The sequence below is a fragment of the Diabrotica undecimpunctata genome, chromosome 1, assembly GCF_040954645.1.
Source record: "Diabrotica undecimpunctata isolate CICGRU chromosome 1, icDiaUnde3, whole genome shotgun sequence".
NCBI classification, from domain to species: domain Eukaryota; kingdom Metazoa; phylum Arthropoda; class Insecta; order Coleoptera; family Chrysomelidae; genus Diabrotica; species Diabrotica undecimpunctata.
In genome coordinates, this window is record NC_092803.1 from 17,344,712 (window position 1) to 17,366,622 (window position 21,911).

The 21,911-nt window shown below is 34.4% G+C and overlaps 2 protein-coding genes across 2 annotated transcripts in view; one reads left to right on the top strand and one right to left on the bottom strand.

Annotated features, from left to right (window-relative positions):
- Nucleotides 1-269: 269 nt before the first annotated feature.
- Nucleotides 270-10,975, bottom strand: Pop2 (CCR4-NOT transcription complex subunit Pop2). The gene is made up of 6 exons (XM_072537670.1): nt 10,819-10,975; nt 10,521-10,708; nt 5,044-5,266; nt 1,588-1,864; nt 1,327-1,467; nt 270-610 (listed from the first exon to the last, which is right to left on the bottom strand). The coding sequence occupies exons 2-6, from the start codon at nt 10,630-10,632 to the stop codon at nt 479-481; spliced, it is 885 nt and encodes a 294-aa protein (XP_072393771.1). The 5' UTR covers nt 10,633-10,708; nt 10,819-10,975; the 3' UTR covers nt 270-478.
- Nucleotides 10,976-11,189: 214 nt separating this feature from the next.
- LOC140445552 (nuclear RNA export factor 1-like) overlaps nt 11,190-21,911 on the top strand; it is a 30,493-nt gene continuing 19,771 nt past the window's right edge. The window contains exons 1-6 of the mRNA XM_072537661.1: nt 11,190-11,239; nt 11,345-11,705; nt 11,797-11,994; nt 14,133-14,274; nt 16,630-16,817; nt 18,578-18,721. Coding sequence (XP_072393762.1) covers nt 11,517-11,705; nt 11,797-11,994; nt 14,133-14,274; nt 16,630-16,817; nt 18,578-18,721 — 861 coding nt within the window. The 5' untranslated portion in view covers nt 11,190-11,239; nt 11,345-11,516. The remainder of the gene's footprint in view (nt 11,240-11,344; nt 11,706-11,796; nt 11,995-14,132; nt 14,275-16,629; nt 16,818-18,577; nt 18,722-21,911) is intronic.

The window sequence follows — 21,911 nt, forward strand, 5'->3', positions numbered from 1 at the left end:
TTGATACAGAAATTGTTCTTCGTGAAGCGATAGTATTGATATGTATTCACTTCTTATGAATGTATTTAGTATTGTTTCAGCTAGTTAAGCTAACAGGTCAATACGTATTTGGTTCCTCGGAAGGACGTTAAGGATAAAACAGACCTTAATCTGTTGCAACTTTTTTGGCATGTGATTTAAGATGAAATCCATCTTGAATCACCTTGTATATCTAACTACCACATGATTTTAACATTTTCTACTTCCAAACATCTTATAAAAACACTATATAAGATTTATTGTTTTATTAAATAACTAATTTTAGTTTTTTTTTCAAAAAGTATGGGTTTAAAAACTTAATTTTAAAAATAAAAAAACCTAAAATCTATCACGACAACATAGTCCAATACGAATTCATATATTTTGTTGAAGAAACGGGTCACATTAGTGTTTTCCACTTTAGCTTTAGTAATTTTATGAGACAGACGACCAGTAAGTTTCATGAAGAGTTTGTGGTATCTCCGTTGTCGTTCGAGTAGTTGTTGGCAGTTCCGTTTACTGCGAAAGAGGTGCCGAGACCGTAGAGATGGCCCGAGAATTTGGAGTCGTCTATGGTGTCTTCGAAGAACATCTGAAAGAAGAAATTATCTAATTACTAAAGTGATGATTTTTACCAGATTCAAAAATTTAATTCGTCATTAAAAGAATGATTATGGTCTAGAAGATGAAGTGCGTATGTAGAATCTGCTTTTCTATTATTGAAAGCCCTTTTATGTTCCGCGATACGTTTGTTAAAAGTTCTATCAGTTTGACCGATGTAAGTTTTTGGGCAGTTGCCACTATACACCCCTGTGTAACTGCTTTTTCTTTTTTTTTTGTTTTTAATATATTTGCCCAAGTTGATTGTTCTAAAAGCTGGTGTTATTCCTTTCTTTTTTATGTGTTATTTTTGTTGATACCTTGCGTGACATATTTTAAATCTGCATTTTTTTCTTTTTTAACATGTTTTGTTTATTGTCATAATTACTATAATTTTAACCGTTATAATATTGACGTGTCTAAGCATATTTCGTCGATAGCTGTTGATAGATATATCTATATATCTACTAAAAACATGAAAAACAACATTTTTAAAGCTATACTACAATGAAAACAACATGCCTTTCACAGTTTATAAAAGCAAAATTTGAAAGCAAACTTGGATCTTGTAGGTGTGGAATCATATTAGAAAAGCATCAGAGACAACAGAACTAAAAAATCTCTAGATAGTTAATATAAAAACAGAATTTTCTCAATTATCACCAATATTTGTTGGATGGGAGGCATTAAGACAATAACAAATATTACCTCTTTCATCTTGAAAAATGCCATTCCTGTCAGAAGAGAATCCGAACCTGCTTGATGTTGTGGTCCAATCCTTTCAAGTTCTAGCTGTTCTGCCACTTCTTGTAATCCTCCTTTAAGATTTTTGCACGATTTCATAAGGTACTGAAAGAGAAAGTGAGCTTTTAGCAAAAAGTGATACAGACTAGCTATCAGAATAAGTTTAAAGTTAAATAAACGACTAGATTAAGAAACTAAAATGCCAAAAATATTAATTCAGCTTACCTTTACATCATATATGGTAGGAAAATATAATTTTAACAAATCGAAGAATTCTGTTTCGTCTTGAGGTAAGTTGTTGTCCGTTAACAGTTTTATCAGGTAGCCAAAATCGTAACCAGAATGGAAGGATAGCCATTTTATATTTTCCACCAGGACAATACCAGATGACATAAGCAATTCCGCAAATTCGAGAGGTTCAATACCTTCATCCTCATGTTTCTTAAACTGAATTCCAGAATTTTGCAGGAGGTCTATACTATCCTGTGCATACATGTCTTCTCTGAAACATTTAATATGTTGATATAAAGTTGAATGCTCGAATAAGTGAACTTTGATAAAATGAAAAGCAGATATCGAGCACAGTTTTATTAATTAAATCTTGCCCAAGTACTTTCGCTCCCTAGAGCATCTTCAGGTGCATTTCGTCAATTTTAGGCTATGCAACAATTGCAGAATGTCATAAACATAAAATTGTACATAACACTACACTAAACAAGGACAAACAGTTTAAAATTATTTAAAAAATAGTCGAAGCTACATTCTGGTCGGCAACAGGAGAGAGAATCTCTCTCTTCGACTATTTTTTAAATAATTTTAAACTGTTTGTCCTTGTTTAGTGTAGTGTTATGTACAATTTTATGTTTATGCCATTCTGCGATTGTTGGATGGCCCAAACTTGACGAAATGCCCGTGAAGATGCTCTAGGAAGCGAAAGTACTTGGGCAAGATTTAATTAATAAAACTGTGCTCGATATCTGCCTTTCATTTTATGAAAGTTCATTTAATATGTTGTTTATATATGGTTTTATGTATACATTACACATAACACAATCCAGTTGCCATTTTGGTGCTGGAAAAGTCAAAATTGAATGTAAATAAGTTTGATGACCTATTTCAAAAATGATTCAAATCTGCAACTTTATTAGAAGGCGGATGAACTGCACATTTTGCCTTGAAATTACCATTAAATATACAAATCAATGAAATACCAGATTGCACTATCGCCAAAAATAGTGCAATGACGAAGATTTTACAGGTATGCAAATTCGATGTTTGGGACAAATGTACATTGGCCCACAATTCTGGTCAGCACTGGACAGAACTTTGAAAGATACTCGTAACAATCAAAAACATTTTTGGTGAAACTATGATTCTATTGTCAGACTGTTCCTTATTTAATATTTATTCTCCAATTAACTGCTGCGGACGAACTAAAGACATGCCTAACATCACCCAATTTGTGGCGGCACGTAAAGACGCTCCAATTGACAACTAACATGCAAGTGTTTTTGCAACAAGATCAAAGAGCCATTGTGTTTTCGAAGCAGTTGTTAGATATTGGAAATGGTAAAGTCGCTATTGACATCTCGACCGAATTCATTTCATTACCCAGAGGTTTCTGTTACTTAACAAGACTCGAAACATTATTTGAGGTTTGACATGTGATACATTTGACACATTATTTAATTCTAAGGCGGTACGAAGTTTGCCGGATCAGCTAGTACATATATAAAAAAGAGAAAAGACATTATATATAAAAAATACATTTGTTACTAATCACCAAATAATTTGCTTTGTTACGACTTTCTAGCAAGTGGGCGTCCAGAACAATCTCGCTGAAGGCTCCAAGAAAAGTCATATGGTCATTCCAGCTTCCTTGATAACAAGTTTCCATGATATTAACACCTTGATAGAATATTTCTTCCTGTTCTTCACTGGCCACCTAAATTCTATATAAATTAATCAAAGTGACCATTAAGATAGTGAACTTTACTGCCGATGTTACAGATTACAACTAGGGCGGCTCTCGGTTTGATCACTGCTATTGTGCTTCCCTTTGTGACTTAAAGCTCCTCATCCAGACATGAGCCGTGAGCTTCCACAACCTTGAGGAGGGTTCTTTTTTACAGACTGATGCTTTTGGTTTTTCCTCTCTGAGTTCTAGATACCAAATCCTTGTGAGGGTAGAGAGGGGAGGGAGATACTCAAGACATGCAGTTTTCTTTTCTTTGATAGCCCAATTATTTTCCTTACCCCGGACAGGGGAAGATTGGTTTTTTGTGGTTTCCCAGTTTCACTACTCAACGATACCTGTCCGTCCCTGAGAAAATAGCCGCAACTATTTACTCAGCTGAATCGGCAAGTCCCGAAACCGTCTAGCGAACGCCTACGAGGCCTGGCCGTTGGTCACTAGAGAAGACGGTTTTCGTCTTTGCCGATTCAGACTCGCACACATTCACACTCAAACACATCCACACACACAACACTCACATTAACATGACAGTGAAAGGGGTCCTCTTTCTGCTACCGAAGTATCGCTGGGGTCGGAAGGGTCTGTCTAGGCGACTGACGGAACTAAAGTAACATCGAAATGGTAGCGTTCGTCACTATCAGGCTAGCATAGACACACACAGTGGGCTATCTGTGGCAGGCCGCCTCTCGAAAGCTGACGAGGCCTGGCCGTTAACGAAAACACCCAATGACAAAATTTTATTGTAATACACTAGTTTTGAAGTTGGATGTAGACGTAAAAACGGCTGCAAGAACAATAGTAGCTAGAGACAAGGTCCTGTCGCATTTAGCTCAAAACACACACTACATTTCTGGAAAGAACATCACATCCACACAAGCCTCGCGCCTCTGATTCAAGTAGTGACTCCATCTAAACAACCTACAAGATGCTCCACCACAAACACCACTGCCACAGTTGTGTTTTTCGGACTGTTTTGCTTTCGACGACAACAAAAAACACATTCAAAGCTAGCCTGAAGAGGATCTAAAGATCCTAAACTGGTACAAGCATGTTCATCCTTTTCGTAATAAAAAATTCCCTTACCTATCCTGCAAAGTGAACATTGAGTCCGTCCGTTTTCTTCTGGACAGAACCGACAAGCCCATACGACTCAAATAATTATCAAGCCTACAGTGTTGTCTATCACCCTCACAATCTTTTGATTGTTAGTCAGTAAGTTGGCTGTGAATTTGGTTGAATGTCTCTTAATTAACTCTTTGATTTGTCTTTGTCATGGTGCATTTTTCCACCATTCCAAAGACTTCTCTTGCATCCATTTATCAATAGGAAAATATATTAAGTAGTAGAATATACCAAGTAATGAAATTAGGGTTCCCAATATCTGAAGATTCGGCAGGTATCATAATTTTTGGTTTTACGATCATGGAGATTTCTAAATAATTAAAACTACAGCTGCTACAAAAAAAAAGAAAGACATGTTTGCAATCAGTGCATTCAAATTATTTAAAATTCTGTATTACTTCTCCTGTACCAAAATGTTTTTTCACTTTATTCCGCTGTGTAACTATTAGACAATTTAGAGTTTATTGGATGCGTTAACCTGCTAAAGTTATAAAAAGTCTGTGTTTATTTATTTTATACGATGTGATGAAGTACATCAGAAACTGTATGACTATATATTAAAAGAGTTAATTCAATTTACATACTGAAGGTTAAATTTGAAGTTGAACTGCCATGTAGTATAGGCACCACCTGGAGTTTTTCCGTTATCATCAAGAAACGTCAGTCCAAGCTGTATTATCCTCAATAAATCTACATTGCACCTCAGCATTTGGTATTGGTAATCTGCAGAACTTCTAAATTCTCCAATAGGCCTTGCAACTACACCAGGAAATTCTGTGTCCATAGCAACATACTGATATTTTTGTACTGAAAAGAAAAAATTAAATTAGAAAAATAAATATGGACAAACACATCAGTTGTTATAATAAGATAAAAGTACAGAATACATGAAATACATTTTAGACATAAATATAAGTGATGGATTCAACTATTACTTGATGGAAATTCATTTTATCTATAAATAAAACGCTGAAAACTTTTATTTTCAAAACTTCCACGAAATTTATTATAACTTTTTAATAACTACAGCTGTTACCGAGGGAGTTACACTTCACCTATTTTTTTAACATATTTGTTAATATTATGAGCTGTTTTTTAAGCAGTCAGTGTTTTTAATGTTTGCTGAACTTGAAGTCCTGGAGGGTTATAGAAGATTTCAGAGATCAGTTGTCTTTACAAGCTGATCTTAATCGTTTATACAATTAAAGTGTGTTCTATCATGGTCTTCATTTAAATGTTAAGTGTTGTTATATCAGTTTTACCCGAAAGGTGAATACAATTGGTACAACTTATTTGATTGATGAGAAACCTCTTAAATATATCTCTTCCATTAAAGACTTAGGAGTTACTTTAGATGAAAGGCTTTCCCTGGCGGAGCATATTAACTTAATATCCATAAAGGCTTCTAAATTACTTGGTTTTGTCACAATAAATTTTAAGTATTTTTCAATTAATGAAACTAGGTTAGTTTACTGTTGCCCGTAAGATCCATCTTGGAATATTGTTACCCTACTTTGAATGTCATATTGTTATTATTATACTAATAACGAGCGACTATTATGGTTACCACCACTTGGTTATCACTGTTTTTATTTTTAAAATTATAAATATTCATATTGACTGCTCTTGCCTGCCGAATGAAATCAGATTTAATCTTCCATATTTAAGTTTGCGCCATGTAACTAATTTTAATATCCCCCTTCATCTAACATCATATGGTAGTAACAATATGTTACACTGATATTTGAGATTGTTGAATAACTCAGATGTAGACCTATTTAACACCAGTTTGAGTCAACTTATGAGGTCTCATGTAATTTCATAAGTTTTTTATTTCTGTATTATTGTAATTTTACTGTTATTGTGACAGTGGATTCTTGATCAAATCGCAGAAGTTCCTAATTTTTTAAATGGTATTTTGTTTACTGACGAAGCTACCTGTGGACGACACTGTAAACGAAATTTCCATAACAATCGCTAATGCGAATTACAATTAATGCAACAACTAACAGGTGAATATTCCCGCATGTTCCAGAATCCACAAGGTCCTGGCTAAGGATGGTATTGCGAATCAGGTCGGCCTCTTGAAGAAAGAGGACGAAACGTATGTAGAAACCCTGGAGGAAAGCTTAATAATGCTCACCAAGGTACATTTTCCCAGCTCATCCATTGACAATATTCCTTCGGTAGAGGTAGCTCATCCCAGAAGGCCTACTAAGGCGGACTGGAAATTAGCTACCGACATCACGAGACCGGAAAAAGTCAGGTGGGCCATCAATAAATTCCAGCCATACAAATCACCTGGAATGGACGGGATTTATCCAGCCTTGCTACAGAAGGGGCAGGATGTGATCATCCCGCATCTAACAAAGATCTTCAAAGCTAGTTTGGCATGGAGATATATTCCAACCGCATGGCGAAGGGTGAAAGTCACATATATCCCCAAGGTTGGTAGGGTAATGGACCAGACCCCCAAGTCATACAGACCAATAAGTCTATCCTCTTTCCTAGCAAAAACGCTGGAAAGATTGATAGACAGGTATATTAGGGACGACGTGCTGATGGATAATCCACTTAGCGATCGCCAATATGCATACCAGCCAGGAAAGTCAACTGACTTGGCGCTGGATGATCTTAACAGACTACTCTCAAAGTCGCTAGATGACAAGGAGATAGCGGTGGCGACGTTTCTGGACGTGGAGGGAGCGTTTAATAACGTCTCCTTCGAGTCTGTAACGGACGCGCTTAAAAGAAGAGGAGTTCCTGCCTTCATATGCGAGTGGACAAAGGCGACCTTAACAAACAGGATCATTGTGTCCTCGTTAGGTGAAGCCACTATTGAAGCGAAGGCAGGAAGCGGCTGCCCACAAGGAGGAGTTTTATCCCCATTACTGTGAGCTACGCTTATGGACGACCTACTTAATACACTGTCCAGGAAGGGTTTTTACTGTCTGGGTTATGCGGACGATTTGGTAATTGTAGTCCGAGGACGCTTTACCAAAATAATTTCGGAGAGACTTCAAGTCGCTCTGAGGATGGTGGACAGCTGGTGTGAGGAAGAAGGCCTGAAGGTTAACCCTAAAAAAACATCTGTTGTTCCCTTCACCAGAAAAAGAGCACTGCAAGGCTTACAGCCACTAGTGCTCAAGGGAGTAGAAATCCCATTCACAAGTCAGGCCAAGTACTTAGGTGTAATATTCGACCAGAGGCTGACATGGAATGCACACATTCAGAAAGTCACACAGAAGGCCACTATGGCCCTGAACACATGTAGACAAATGTGTGATAAGAATTGGGGGTTAAATCCTAAAATGAACCTCTGGTTGTACACAAGGGTTATAAGGCCCATGATAACTTATGGTTCAGTGGCGTGGTGGAACAAAACGCAACAGTCCGGGGCGATTCGATTGCTCAGTAGCACACAAAGGCTTGCATGCTTGAGTGTTACAGGAGCCATGAGAACAGCCCCAACGGACGCGATAGAAGTTCTGCTAAACCTACCGCCTCTGCATATATACATACAGAGTGAAGCTAGATCAACAGTACATCGGTTGATCCAAGGCCAAGCTCCAATAAGTATGATGCAGGGAGCTGATAACTTAAGGCTATACCAGGACATAAAGGCAGACCCCGTTCTAGGAATGCCTGTAGACCGAATGGTTACGAGGTATAGTTTTAACAAAAATTTTCAAATTATAATACCAAAAAGAGAGGATTGGGAAACTGGTCCTCCGCTAACAGCAAACTCAATATGGTATACGGACGGCTCCAAAACGGATACAGGTACGGGGGCTGGAATATATGGCATAAAACCAAGGACGGAAGTCCGGGTATGTCTAGGAACATACGCGACCGTATTTCAAGCCGAATTAGCTGCTATACACAGGTGCGCTATGGAACTAATCGGCCGAAATGTAGATAACGACTCCATCGTTATCTATTCGGATAGTCAAGCGGCTCTAAAGGCTCTCAGTTCGGTACAGGTCGATTCATGGCTGGTATGGAACTGTTTGGATGTCCTCTCTCAGGTGGGAAGTCAAAACAGGTTGACACTTGCCTGGGTGCCGGGACATAAGGGTCATCGTGGCAACGAGAAGGCCGATGAATTGGCCCGAGAAGGCGCATCTACACCACTGGTTGGTCCGGAACCCTTCTTTGGAATCGCAAATACGATAAAAAGGGCAGCCATACACAAATGGGTGCAACAGAAGTCTCTTGAGTGGTGGAACAACTCACCAGGACAGAGGCAGGCCAAACAGTTCATCAAAGGACATTCGTCTAAATTTACAGCAGACTTACTTTCGCACAGACGCAGGACTGTCAGAATGATAGTGGGTCTGCTCACTGGGCACTGTAGACTCAATAGACACCTGAGTCTCATAGGCCTGACAGAAGAGGACACCTGTCGTTTCTGTCTGGAAGAAGAGGAAACCGCTCTACACGTTCTGTGCCATTGCGAAGGTCTCGCACGAATGTGGTTTCTAGAACTCGGAGAGGAAAAACCGGAAGCACCAGGCTACATGAAAAGGCCACTATCAAGGCTGTTGAGTCTCATTAAGAGGACCAAGCTAGATGAAGTGCTTTAAAATAAGGGGGAAACACAATAGATCTGCAAAGGTCGCAGTGTATAAGGCTCTATTGGCCGCCCCATTTTCTACATTCTACATTCAACAGGTGAATATTACCGTAGTTTGCTATAGGTCGAGTTACCTATTCTTTTTGAAGAAATTAGTGGAGTTTCTGCCTCGTAATGAGACAATCAATGCAGCGTCTTATTGTGAGACATTGAAAAATCTGCGTCGTGCAATCCAGAACAAAAGACGTGGCAAGTTGAGTAAGGGTATCGTTTTGCTGCATGACAATGCCCGTCCATATGTGGCTAATCAGACCAAAGATCTCATCAAATCATTTAAATGGGAAACTCTAGATCATCCTCCATACAGCCCTGATCTGGCGCCCAGCAACTACCATTTGTTCCAGCACTTGAAGAAACACCTGGGCGGTCAGCGTCTTCAAGACGATAACGAAGACAAAAACTTTGTGATGCTGGGGTTAACAAGTCAGGCGGCAGAATTTTATAAGGAGGGTATTCAAAAACTTGTGCCACGTTATGACAAGTGCCTCAATATTCACGGAAATTATGTAGAAAAGTAGATTAAGGTACAGGCTTTCATGTAAAAATAAAATTATTGCCATATCTTTGCACGTCTTTTTTTAATTCCAAAACGGTACTTACTTAAAAAACATGTCTCGAATATTATATGATTTTTAAAAATATTTACTTTTGAAACTATTAGTGTAAGAATTTCTTGAAATTTAATCACTGTGAGCAAAATTTAATGTTCCATTGAAGGAAAATGTGCTAAAACTAAATATTCATTAACTGAGAGATACATAACAAAGTAAACATTTTGAATAAAAAAACAATACGCTACAATTTGAATTTAAATAGAATGGCAAGTTTGGATCTGTAACATGAGAATCCGTCTGGCTTAAGGCAATAAATTATATTTAATAGCGCCTTGGTGAATGAGAGGGTGAATATCAACATGTGCTCATGTTTACAGATGGGAATTTGCTAAATGAATAATCATTATATCATAAACTTAAATGATCACATGTATGATTCATTTCATTTTTTATTAGCTGGAGTATAGTGTTCATGGAATTCTGGCAAAAAACATACAAAAAATAGAAGATGGCTGTGTAGTTACATTTAACAAATAAATATAACTTTTTAGAATATTATCCAGTTCCCAATGAAATAGTATGCAAGAATATTTGACAAAATAACTGTCAGATATAGTATTTCAAGAAGAATCTAATTGAGAGAAAACATCTTAACCTCTGGCTTATTGTTAAGCATATAATGTAAAGAACTAACAGGGGGAGAAAACACACAAGTAATAGTAAAAATACATTACATAGTATTGTTCTAATGGAATCCATAGAAAATATCTTCAAAAATAATAGACATTGGCAAAACACAGCTAAAAACGAAGATTGAAGTCAAATCCCAATAAAATAAAAACAGTGAATACCTTGTTGGTGCTTATATTACCTATTTGTCTGATGGTTCTGAATTCATCCTCCAGGTTATGGGCCCAAACATCTCTAATGCCACAGTCTTCATTATTAGGATGTGGTATGCTACCTAGAGTAGCTGCTGGCATATTTCTTCCAATTTTCTTAAGTTATTATCAAATGAGACTTTAGAAAACATTCAGTACTCCTGTTTCCACACTTCACCTAAAACATAATATTTTCCATAAGAAAAAGTGTTTTTTTGTGAATAACCTAAAATTTATTATTGTTCTAATCCAACTGAGCTGATATAAATATATGTACAAACAACCTACTTATTTTTGTCATTCTATGGTGAAAATGGAGTAATCTATTGTTATTTTTTATTTGAAAAACATGAGAATTTCTCAATTTTAATAATTTTGACAACTTTCAAGTGTGTCATCTGGAACTAGAAGTCATCTACAGGCAGGGCAATTTTAGATGAATACAATATGTAGTTTTATTTTGAATGTTTTTGAGAAATTAAGAATGTTCAACGGCTATGAATTTTATAAGCTTACTAAATTTTTTATACGGGAAATACGTACTTTTCTTATCATACTTTAAGAGTTTTATTTTATAAATTTAAAAATATCAATTGATAATTACTCAAAAATATGCCTGACACGACACTACATAACATTCTTTGGTTGGTGGTAGTTGTACAATAGAACCAACATAAAAATCAATAACAAGAAGTTTGATTAATGAATTGTATGAGTGTTTATTTCATATGTATATTCTTATTCTTATAAACATTTTAAGTTCAAGTAATTTTTTGTTATATAAAAATATTTTCCTAATTCAAATATTTTTTAGTTCAATATTCATGTGTTTTCACATAGTGAAAAGTAGTGCCCTCTTCCAGTCGTAGTCGTTAATAAAAACCAATAATAATAAATGATTTGAAACTTGAAAACTGAAGTATTCACCATTGAATTATTTGTAAATTTTAAATATTTTTGATAAGTAAATATTAGAATTTATTATAATGGATAAAAAAAATAAGATGGAAACCCAGGAATTAATGAACCAACGAATTGAACAAGTTGAACAACTGAATTTTATTAGGTATAAAATACCAGATCCCCAGCATGTTTTGATTACAGATTCATGTATAGGGGTTTTACCTAAACATAGAGGTTTGCTTAAGGACGTTAACTATTGGCATAAATTCATGGTAAGTGTAAAACAAGCATAGACAGTACAAGCTGCAAAATTGAAATTTCAAAAATTATTGAAAAAATGTTAACCATTGTAATTTTTTTCAGGTTAGAAATATTGGGAATGCAAAACGAGATCAAGTTCTAATTGCAATTTTGGATCATGTTTTTCCATTCGATCTAATTCCAGTGTTGTATTGGGTAGAAGACGACTATGCCAATTTTGTTGGTCGAAATTGTGGCCCAGCTATAGAGAAACTATGCAGTGGCAACTTAGTTGTGCCCAATCCTAAAAGTACAACACCAGTATGTATGCAGTTTAGTATTATAGTATATGCGGTATATAGTTTAATATAAAAACTATAAACTAAAAGTAGTGGTAATTACTTAAGTACATGAGTCAGGCTAGTTGGATTAGTCAGAAATTTGAACAGTGGATTGTGGTTTACTTTTTCTTCACTTTATAATCCATACATTTTTATTTTTCCAATATGTATTTGATATATTTTTACGCAGTACTAAAGACATATTGAAAACCTTATTCTGTGACAAACTTTTTTATGTTGCAAATATATTTCAAAGCAGTTTTGGATAGTGTTTTGAAGATAAATATCTTGTAGAGACCACAGTCCATTACTTTTATTTCTGCAAAGCTTCTTTCCCCTCTATCTACTGTCACAGATAATGTTAAGAAAATTTATATGGCAATTACCAAATTTGGGAGTACCTAGATATATGAGGTTATTGGTGAATAGTTTAGTTTTCATTTCAGGGGAATTATATGGTACAAAAATATTTTCAAAATCTTTATATTTTGCACACCTAATTGATTTATGTATTTTAACACATTGGCTGCCACCATAAGAGTATTAGTATAATATTTATTCATACAAATGGTTAATAATACAATGTAGGTTTACATTCTTACAAATTTTTTTGAAAAAAATAACAAGATCACGGGTGATCCTAATGGCACTGCACTAACATATTACACATGTATGTGCCACTAGTATCACCAGTGATTGTGAACAACTTAATGCTTTTTAGTGAAACATGTCACACAGTAAAATTTTTCACAAACATTGCAAAATGTAGAAACAAGTTTGGGTTTCTTTTAAGCTTCTTTACTGCGTTTTGTTGCAACTGTTTCAGTGTAACATTGGTTACAACATTTTCTCTTCTTCCTATTGCTTGTAGTTTTGGAGTCAACTGTAACAAGCATATGCTTTACAGTAGCAATAGCAAAGAATATAGACGCTTATAGAAGAGCAGTTCAAATGGGCGTTTTTTGTTTGCAATTATTATTCGCCTTTTTATTTCCTCAGATGTGTTATTATTGGGGTTAACCGATGTCCCTAGATATATGAACTCTTTGACTGCTTCGACCTCATTTTTCATTAATTAAAATGTAAGCAGAAACATTTGAGGTTATGTAAAATAAATACTGTAATATTTTGTTTATCCCCATAAATATTCAAGCAACAAGATTTTAAAACGAATAAATTACATATACCTACTTCATATAATTTCAAATTCGCAAAAAAAACTGCTAATTTCATAGAAAAACTTGATAATGAATGCCACTAATCGTTTCTACAAAGCCCTATTATCAACTGTCGTTAGTCGTTACAAGCTATTTACGACATTATCGCGCCTAACAAAATAACATAAGCTAGCTACGGGTTCCTAGTGTGCCACAGTAAAACTATGTGAGCGTCCTTACAGTGTCGACCGTTATAATAATTCTGAAAGTTAAATACGCACAAGTATAACACCGGTGATCCTAATGGCACAATTATTTAGTTAGGATCGCCGGTGATCTTTGTGGCAGCCAATGTGTTAGGGAATTATATAGGTTGTTGAGAAAATAAAACAATGTATCATGTTGCTTTATTTGTTTGAATGTTTCTTCCAATTTTGACAAGGCAGTGTCCAATATAACAAAGTAAAAATTAATTTTAAATTGATCAGATGGATTTTTTTAACCTTATCTTTATGCTTCTAGTCAAATAAATGTTTTTTTTTGTTCAGGGCCCAAGTGGAAATGAATGGTCATAATTGATATCTTCAGCAATTTTTTGTCTTCTTCTAAGTTGGGTTACTTATAAGTTAGCCAAAGCTAATTAAAAAAAAAGGGATGGGTTCTGTTCCCATGAGAATATCCTACCACTTTACTTACTTCATAGTCAAAACTAATTAAATTTTGAGAGTGTATTATATAAGTTAAACACTTGAATGAAGTAGTTTCTGGGAACTTATGACTATTCTAATCCAAACATAATTTATTATGGGTCAGGGTGAAATTAATATTTTTGAAGATGAAGTCAGGGCCATAAAAACTGTTGTAATCTAATATTTTTTGGTACAGGCTGAAGGAAATTTTTAATTTAAGAGAAATTGACATGCCACAATCTATTAAAACATGTATAAATGTTCTTTTTTAGTTCAGGTTAAGTATTATGCTGAGATTTGCATCAATATCGGACTTAAAAATAGATGTACAAAGGAATCTAAGATTTGTACTGAACAGGAGATGGACGGACTCTCGCAATGTTCTCGATTTAACAAATTTCCATGAAGATGAAGGTATGCTTCTTTTATATACTACACCCACATTAAAAAAACAACAAATTTTTGATCCATTATAAATTTTAAAAAATCGATTTTTTTTACATTTTTTGATACTCTAGGCCTTTAAAAATAACATATAACAATATATTTACGAAAATTTCAAAATACAAATTTATATATGTATATATATATATATATATATATATATATATATATATATATATATATATATATATATTAATATATATTGTTAAGATTTGCTCAAATGTACTTGATTTTATCTTTATAAGAATCTGGTCTCTACTTACGCTTATCTTTATAAAACAAATCAAAACTCAATAATATATCTCAGGTCTCTTTTACTATTTAAAACAATAAACGTGGCTTCAAAGTACTTTAGAATAGTTGTTATTTAGGAAAAAGATAAAAAATAGGAAAATGAATTTATAGACAAACAATTATAAACGTAAAAACGAAGGTTATTTATTTTTAAAATATATCACTATTAAATATTACGATAATTATATAAATTATACCATACACGATAATTAAAAAAAAATTAAATCACTCATCTATCAAATCAAGCATCCACTAATTATCAATAAATATTAGATATAATTATGTCCAAATCAAAGACCTTTTATTTTAATTTTTATAAATCAAAAACAAAATCAAAATTTATCCATTAATTGACTTCTCTAATTAATAAGAAACAAGTTTAAAACACAAATAATTAACAACAAATCTTAATATATGGTCGTAGTCTAATGTCTTTGTAAAAAAAATGAACAAACTAAAACTTTTTTTTTTCGTTTCAAAAAATGCTTACTCCACTTAATGCTGCTTTGATTGTGACCTGAATAAATCGCACGTCCTTTCCTGATTCTCCAAATATGCCTGCTCTATGTTCTATCAACTGTGGTTAATAAACTAAAACAGTTTATGAAAATTGCCGTAATCTCTGCTCAAATTCTTTACTCCAAGCTCCTAACTCAAAGATACAATCTGCTTCCTCCCATACCAAGAAAAGATATCTGTTTCTACTTACAGTAATTACTCTCGTTCTTGTTGGCTTCGTTTCTGCTTACCACATTTGCATACTATTTTCAACACAAACACCAAAGAACACCACTATTTATTTTTTTTCTCCTTCCTAACCAATCCGAACCTCAGCCCCTCTCAAACGCATCTCCAACTTATTTGTGTCAATTCATTTTTTGGTTTTTCCAAAAATTACCTGACATATTAAACACAACAAACTTAAAAGGCCTTGGTTTTCTATATTTATTAAAAGAACAAAATAATATGATTCAGGTCGAAAATCGGGTCGAAGAAATATTATTTACTAATATTTTTTCATTTTATTGACATGACAGCCGTGAACTATTGGTTATTAGCCAAAAGAGCGAAGAAGTTTGATTTACCTCTTTTGGATACCAAACTAGCAATAGCCGATGCTCTATGCAAAGCCGGAAAACCAATTAAACAGAACAGATTAGGAAGACCGTCAAGTAGTAGCATTCGGCAGATGTACGAGAACAAACGAAAAAAGGGACCCACCAAAGAAATACCCCAAGAAGACATCCGTAAAGATGGGCTTGATCATTTTCCGTATTGGTATGAGAGCACTAGGTCAAGATGCAATTTTCCAGGCTGTACAGGGAAAACATATATAGTGTGCACAAAATTCACAATACCGTTGTGTATTAATAAAGAAAGAAACTGTTATTTGCAGTTTCATACTGTATAGTGTATACTGTAGCTTCAAAATAGTTTGACTTTAATATTACATTGTTGCATGATGTTCCATATTTGGCACCAAAAAGTTTTTTTGTCAATAAAGATTTTTTCAATATTTTTACGTAAAAATAGAATTAAAATTCTTATCTGAGAATTTATTTTTGACAAAACACAAAAATTCTTGCGGTGAAGGGTTAATAATTTTGATTTCTCTTTTCAAAATTTTTACTTCTTGAAAAATTAAAACATGATCCTCATTGATCTCCCCAGGCTCACATGCTCTGCCCAGGCACACAATTTAAAATTTCTCTCGATATCACTCTTATGAGAAGTTAATCTAAGAGATAGGTTCTACACGGTATAGATTAAATAGCATTATATCTTTTCATACTTTGCAGTAGAGTCTTTGTTTTGGTGTAAAGACTGTTTAAAGTTTTAGTATTTTTAGTGGCAATCTTAATTTCTGTATTTTGCTTAAGCAATTTAATTAATTTCAGTGCTAAAGTTGGTATATATGGTAGTATAACATAGTTTAACTGCATAGCTCTTTGTGTTGTCTACTTGATAAAATATTTCTTGGGACTGTTCACCACTGCTTTTAAAACCAGCTGTATTTATTGTATTTTTTAGATCTCATAGAATTTACTCCTCTGTTTCAACCGAAGATTATGTATTTTGTACTGCGCATATCAAAACAGCTGAATAAACCTGTGAGGACATTAATACTGCGGAATAATAGAATCAAAGTACTGGATCCTTTGAAAGTTTTAGTCTCTCCGCCAAATAGTGTTAAATGTATTAATCTTAGCAATAATTTGGTAAGTGTCAAATGATTACAATACATATAATTAACATTATAGGTAAAAAGAAATAAGAATAAGACTTACAATCAATTTATTCTACAACCAACGACCGGTTTCGCATACTGGAATTTGCTATGCATCTTCAGGTCAACGGGGCATGGTAAACTAAGTGCTAAAAATATAATAACAATTATTAGGATGCTGTCTGGTACATAATATACAGCAATTATGCCAATATTATATGTGCGTAGTTTTTCTACGCTTAAGCCTCTAAAGACTTGGCTTAGAAATAGAACTTCGGGGGAAAGTTAAATCACTGAACTTTTATTTACCACTCGTTGCCGGCTGTTACTGACAATTCGTGAGAAAAATTTTAATACCGAGTAAAAAAATATTTCACTGAGTTGTAGCCTAATATGCCTAATTATAGAAATAACTATTCTTAAATTATACTCGTATTATGTTTTTTGTTGAATAAATTGATTTAAATAAAATGCTGTTTACACTTCTTCTTAAGGTTCCTTCTTCATTACGGAAGGGTGGCTATAACTACAGCAAATTGCTCTCTATCTTGAGCTGTTCTTAATATCGAATGTGTGTCCATGCCTGTCCAGTATCTTACATTCTTCAGCCAGGAGCATTTTCTTCGTCCTGGACCTCTTTTTCCTTGTACTTTCTCTTTCATTATGAGTCGTAGAAAGTTATATTTTTCTCCTATATAAATATATCCTAGATAACTCGTTTTTCCGTTGTTTACAAAATTTAGGAGTTCTTTCTCAGTCCTCATACTTCTCAGCACCTCGTTATTGGTCACGTGCTCTGTCCACGAAATCTTCAGCATCCTTCGAAAAACACACATTTCAAAGGCTTCTGTACGCCTCATACGTGTAATTCCGAGAGTCCATGTTTCCACGCCGTATAGCAATGAGGAATAAATGAATGTTTTTACAAATTGATATAGGATATCCAACGATAAGATAGAGTTTATTAGGAATGTTTAATACATTCATTAATGTTTACACTTACATTGAGTTATTGCATTTAAATTACTTAACTTTGGTTTATACTTATTTATTCTTGGTTTGTTCTTGATTTTGTAGCCATAGAATAGGTGGGTTTAAATTAATTGTCTTTAAATACCTAGTTTAAATTGATGTCCTTGATTTTTCATTATTTATATTTTAATAATTTTCCTTTGGCTTAATATCTTCTACACTTGATTTTACTGTCATAGAGTATGTGGGTTTAATTTTTTTTTTAAGTTTAAGATCTTAATGTTGTACCCTTGTTTACACCCGTAGTGTATTTTGGTTTTAATAACTTCTCATTGTTTTAATATATCGCCTAAAATAATTATTGAAAAAATTGTTCCTTTACATGAGGCACACATATCAATCGTAAAGGTGCAAAAATCTAAATCCTATATTAAAATCACCCTTAAGACCCATGACCCCCCCCATTGAAAGGTGCAAAAATGTAAATCCTATGTCAAAATCACCCCCAAGACCCATGACCCCCCCCCCCCGACAAAAATTTCTGCATCCGCCACTGAGCCTATTGTGGATTTTGTTTGAAATTCTACTAAATAACAGTTGATTATATAATTAAGAGATTCTGGGAGAGATTCTACAATGGGACAGATTCTCGAGTGCATAAAATAATGATCGGAGAATGAGGTATGAAGGAAAGATGAAAAATAGGATCTTTTTGTAGCAGTCCCATACTTTTACTTATTCGAATGTTTCCGTGAATGACTCTTACATATTTTCTTTTAGATCGATGATATGGATTCTCTACAGCATATAAAAGACCTAAATCTAACATTATTATATCTGGAAGGCAATCCTTTATGTAGCAAATATGGACCCGAGGAATATTATTTCAATATCATGAAAAATCTTAAATATCTTACACATTTGGTAAGTTTCGTTATATTTACATCTATACTAAGTTGAGTGTTTGTATACTTAATATAAAACAAAATTAATATTCTTCGTTACAGAATCTGCAGATGAACTAGTTCTAATCTTTTATGAGTCACCCTGTATGATCACTCATGTCACACATTATTCACAGTTTAACCAAGAGGTATCATATACGTTTGTTGATGATACAATTTTAAATTGAAGAAAATTTATTAGGGTCAAATAAGGATAATCTAAATGTTTATTTGTACTGCCAGATTCCTTTAACTAGATAGGTACTGTCCTTTTATTTCGATTTTCTCTCTCAATCCCATATGTATTTTAAAACAATCTGAGTTTTCAATAAAGATAGGCGAGAGAGTATGTGAGTCCTTTACGTTGAAAATAAATAAGTAGCCCATTTAGGATCAAAGGTCAAGACAGCTCGCATGCGTCGCAAGAAAAACAAAAGGAAGTCTCTTTCCAGTTCGCCCGCCAGAAATAAAAGGAGTGTAGTTGGAAATTTTTGTATTTTTATTTTTTATGGAGCTATGTTATGGTTTTTTTAATTTCTGATTTATCTCTTGTTATTAAGATGACACGAAAAAACACAAAAAAGAAATAGATTCCCCCAGAAAACAACGGCCTGCATGATGATACACCATCCAGACATATAGAAGACTTGCAAGACGAAATAGAATGTGAAGATCAAGCAAACGATTGCATAACTAAGAGCTAAAAGATAAAAGAAGACAGCTGACGGAAAAATACGGCTCCGACTACACAGCAATGAAGGAATTAAATTAAATTATCCACCAGTCAATCCGAAAAAACGTAAGAGAAAACAATACAAGAGAAATAACTATAATAATTCAATAAAACAAAAGTTTTAAAGTTTTGAGGCGAAATACGAACAACATGGTAACAAAAATATGTACATAATAAGAAACAAAGGTGGAAACATTACTACGGATTAAACAAATATATGAAATGCATAGGTCGGTCAGATAGCTAAGCGGGCTGGGCGGCCGGCTTCTCATTCGCTTCAATGCGAGTGGTTCAATGGATGTGGGTTCGGTCCCCAGCTCGGTGTACAGAAAAATAACCTAAAATACCGGGTATATAATATATAAATATATATATATATATATATATATATATATATATATATATATATATATATATATATATATATATATATATATATATATATTATGAGAGCATAGACGAAAGATCAGCCCCTGCTCAAAATTACAAACCAGGGATCAGAATTAACGCCAGAAATAACTCAATACGGCACTTAAAGAAGATTAACATGAAAAAAAGCTGAAATTTTCTTAATGTATACTTCAAAGTATCCAGTGACCAGTGAAGTGTTAACAAGGTCTATCAGTGTATCAGAGGTATATAAATCCTTTTACAAGGGCGACATCGAAAAATTAGGAAAAACGTTGAAATGAGTGTATCGTCGCTAAAGGATAATATTTTGATGAATAAATAATAATTTTTGCAAGAAAATGTTGTTTTACTAGTTAGGGCCGGGACTTATTGGTCGACGGGTTATATTAACGGAAAAACTCCAGACTTTTGAGAAGTCCCGAGAAAACTTATTTCTTTGGACTAATATTGTAGCAATATAATTTGCCTACCATGTTGGGTGTCACTTGTAACAATATATAATTGCTTATAAGGGGTTGAAAGGGGGAACTGAACAATTATTGGGCTGGAGATAGGGTAAGCAAATAAACTGAAACGTTTGAGAACCGGCTACTCGTATTTTGGTTGGAGAGCTGGGTCGTGGATAAAGGTTTCTTTATTTGAGAGACTGGAGGGTTAACTAGAAAAAAAATCAAAATAATACTTACAAAGATTTCCTGGGCAACAATACACAAAAAGATTCCTAAACTTTTTAAAATGGACGCCGTTTAAAAAAATCCTCTTGCTGGTTAGAGACTAAAGGCTTTTCTTTCTTTGGAATTGGATACAAAACAAACACACTGTCCCACACAAACTTCAATTGATCTGATATGACCCATGGAGACACAAAATGGACAAATCTTGGGGAGGTCAAACATCGAATTGGGCTTCAGGTTATCCTGATGATAACAATATGTATTCTTCAAACTATTCACTATCTGAATTCCCGATGTTACCGCTACTCTAACGAATTTTCTATAACAAATTCGTTATGACTTTAACAATTAAATCAACTGCTCTCGCAAAAGATCCACCGAAGAGTGATCTCATCTTCAAAAATCATTCTCTTCCCCGCATCACTTTCCCACCAACCTAAGTGGAAATATTCATATTTATTTGATTCAGTGTTTTAATACACTGCGCGTCACGAAAAAGAAGCCACCTAGAATTTTTCAATAACTTTAAGTTTATACAATTTATTCTATTCTAACTAAATTCTCACAATGCAGAAACACTTTTAGGGTTTAAGGCATCGACAAACGGTGCAGACAGGTCAATTAAGGGTAATAAGTTTGCAGAATTGATATCAGTTTTACGACTTCGGATAATGCACGTGTTGTTTGTACCTTTTTTTTGGAATATGGCTATTCTGTTTTTCAAAAGCCTTTCACTAGTGTACAGTTGTTCGAAGAGTAAACTTGTGCAATTTTTAAATTTAAAACTATGGCTGAGAGATTTGTTGGATCTGTTCAAATTGTTACTTTGATTAATAATGGGATGAGTCAAAGAGAAGTGGCCAGACAGCTTGGAGTCAGTCGTTGTATGGTCCAAAAAATTTACCAACGATTCGTAGAGACTGGAACTCACGAACGACGACCAGGATCAGGCCCGAGAAGTATCACGACGGCCAGAGAAGACCGTTCTTTACAACGCACTTCTTTGCAAAATCGGTTCTTTACGGCTAGATCAATCCAAAACCGTTTTAAAAATGCTCACGGGTGGACTTTAAGCACTTCTACCGTGAGAAGAAGGTTGAGGGAATTTGGTCTAAGGGCTCGCTGTCCAGCAACAGGACCTTTGTTAACACCAGCACATCGACAACGCCGACTACAGTTTGCTAGAGACCACAAGCATTGGACGATAGAAGATCAAAACATACAGAAGACGTGGGGAACGATATGCTGCTTGTGTTCGACGAGTACGTGTTGCTTTTGGAGGAGGTATGGTAATGTTTTGGGCAGGCATTTCATTCGAGGGCCGTACTGATCTCGTATTTATTGATAGAGGA

Bases quoted from the DNA above. Each gene is read 5' to 3' on its own strand.
- Pop2 (XM_072537670.1), bottom strand. From the start codon at position 10,632: ATGCCAGCAGCTACTCTAGGTAGCATACCACATCCTAATAATGAAGAC. The intron at 1,865-5,043 runs GTATGTAAATTG...TAAATGTTTCAG, and splicing joins AACTTCAAATTTAACCTTCA to AGAAGACATGTATGCACAGG. The intron at 1,468-1,587 runs GTAAGCTGAATT...TTTCTCTTTCAG, and splicing joins CTACCATATATGATGTAAAG to TACCTTATGAAATCGTGCAA.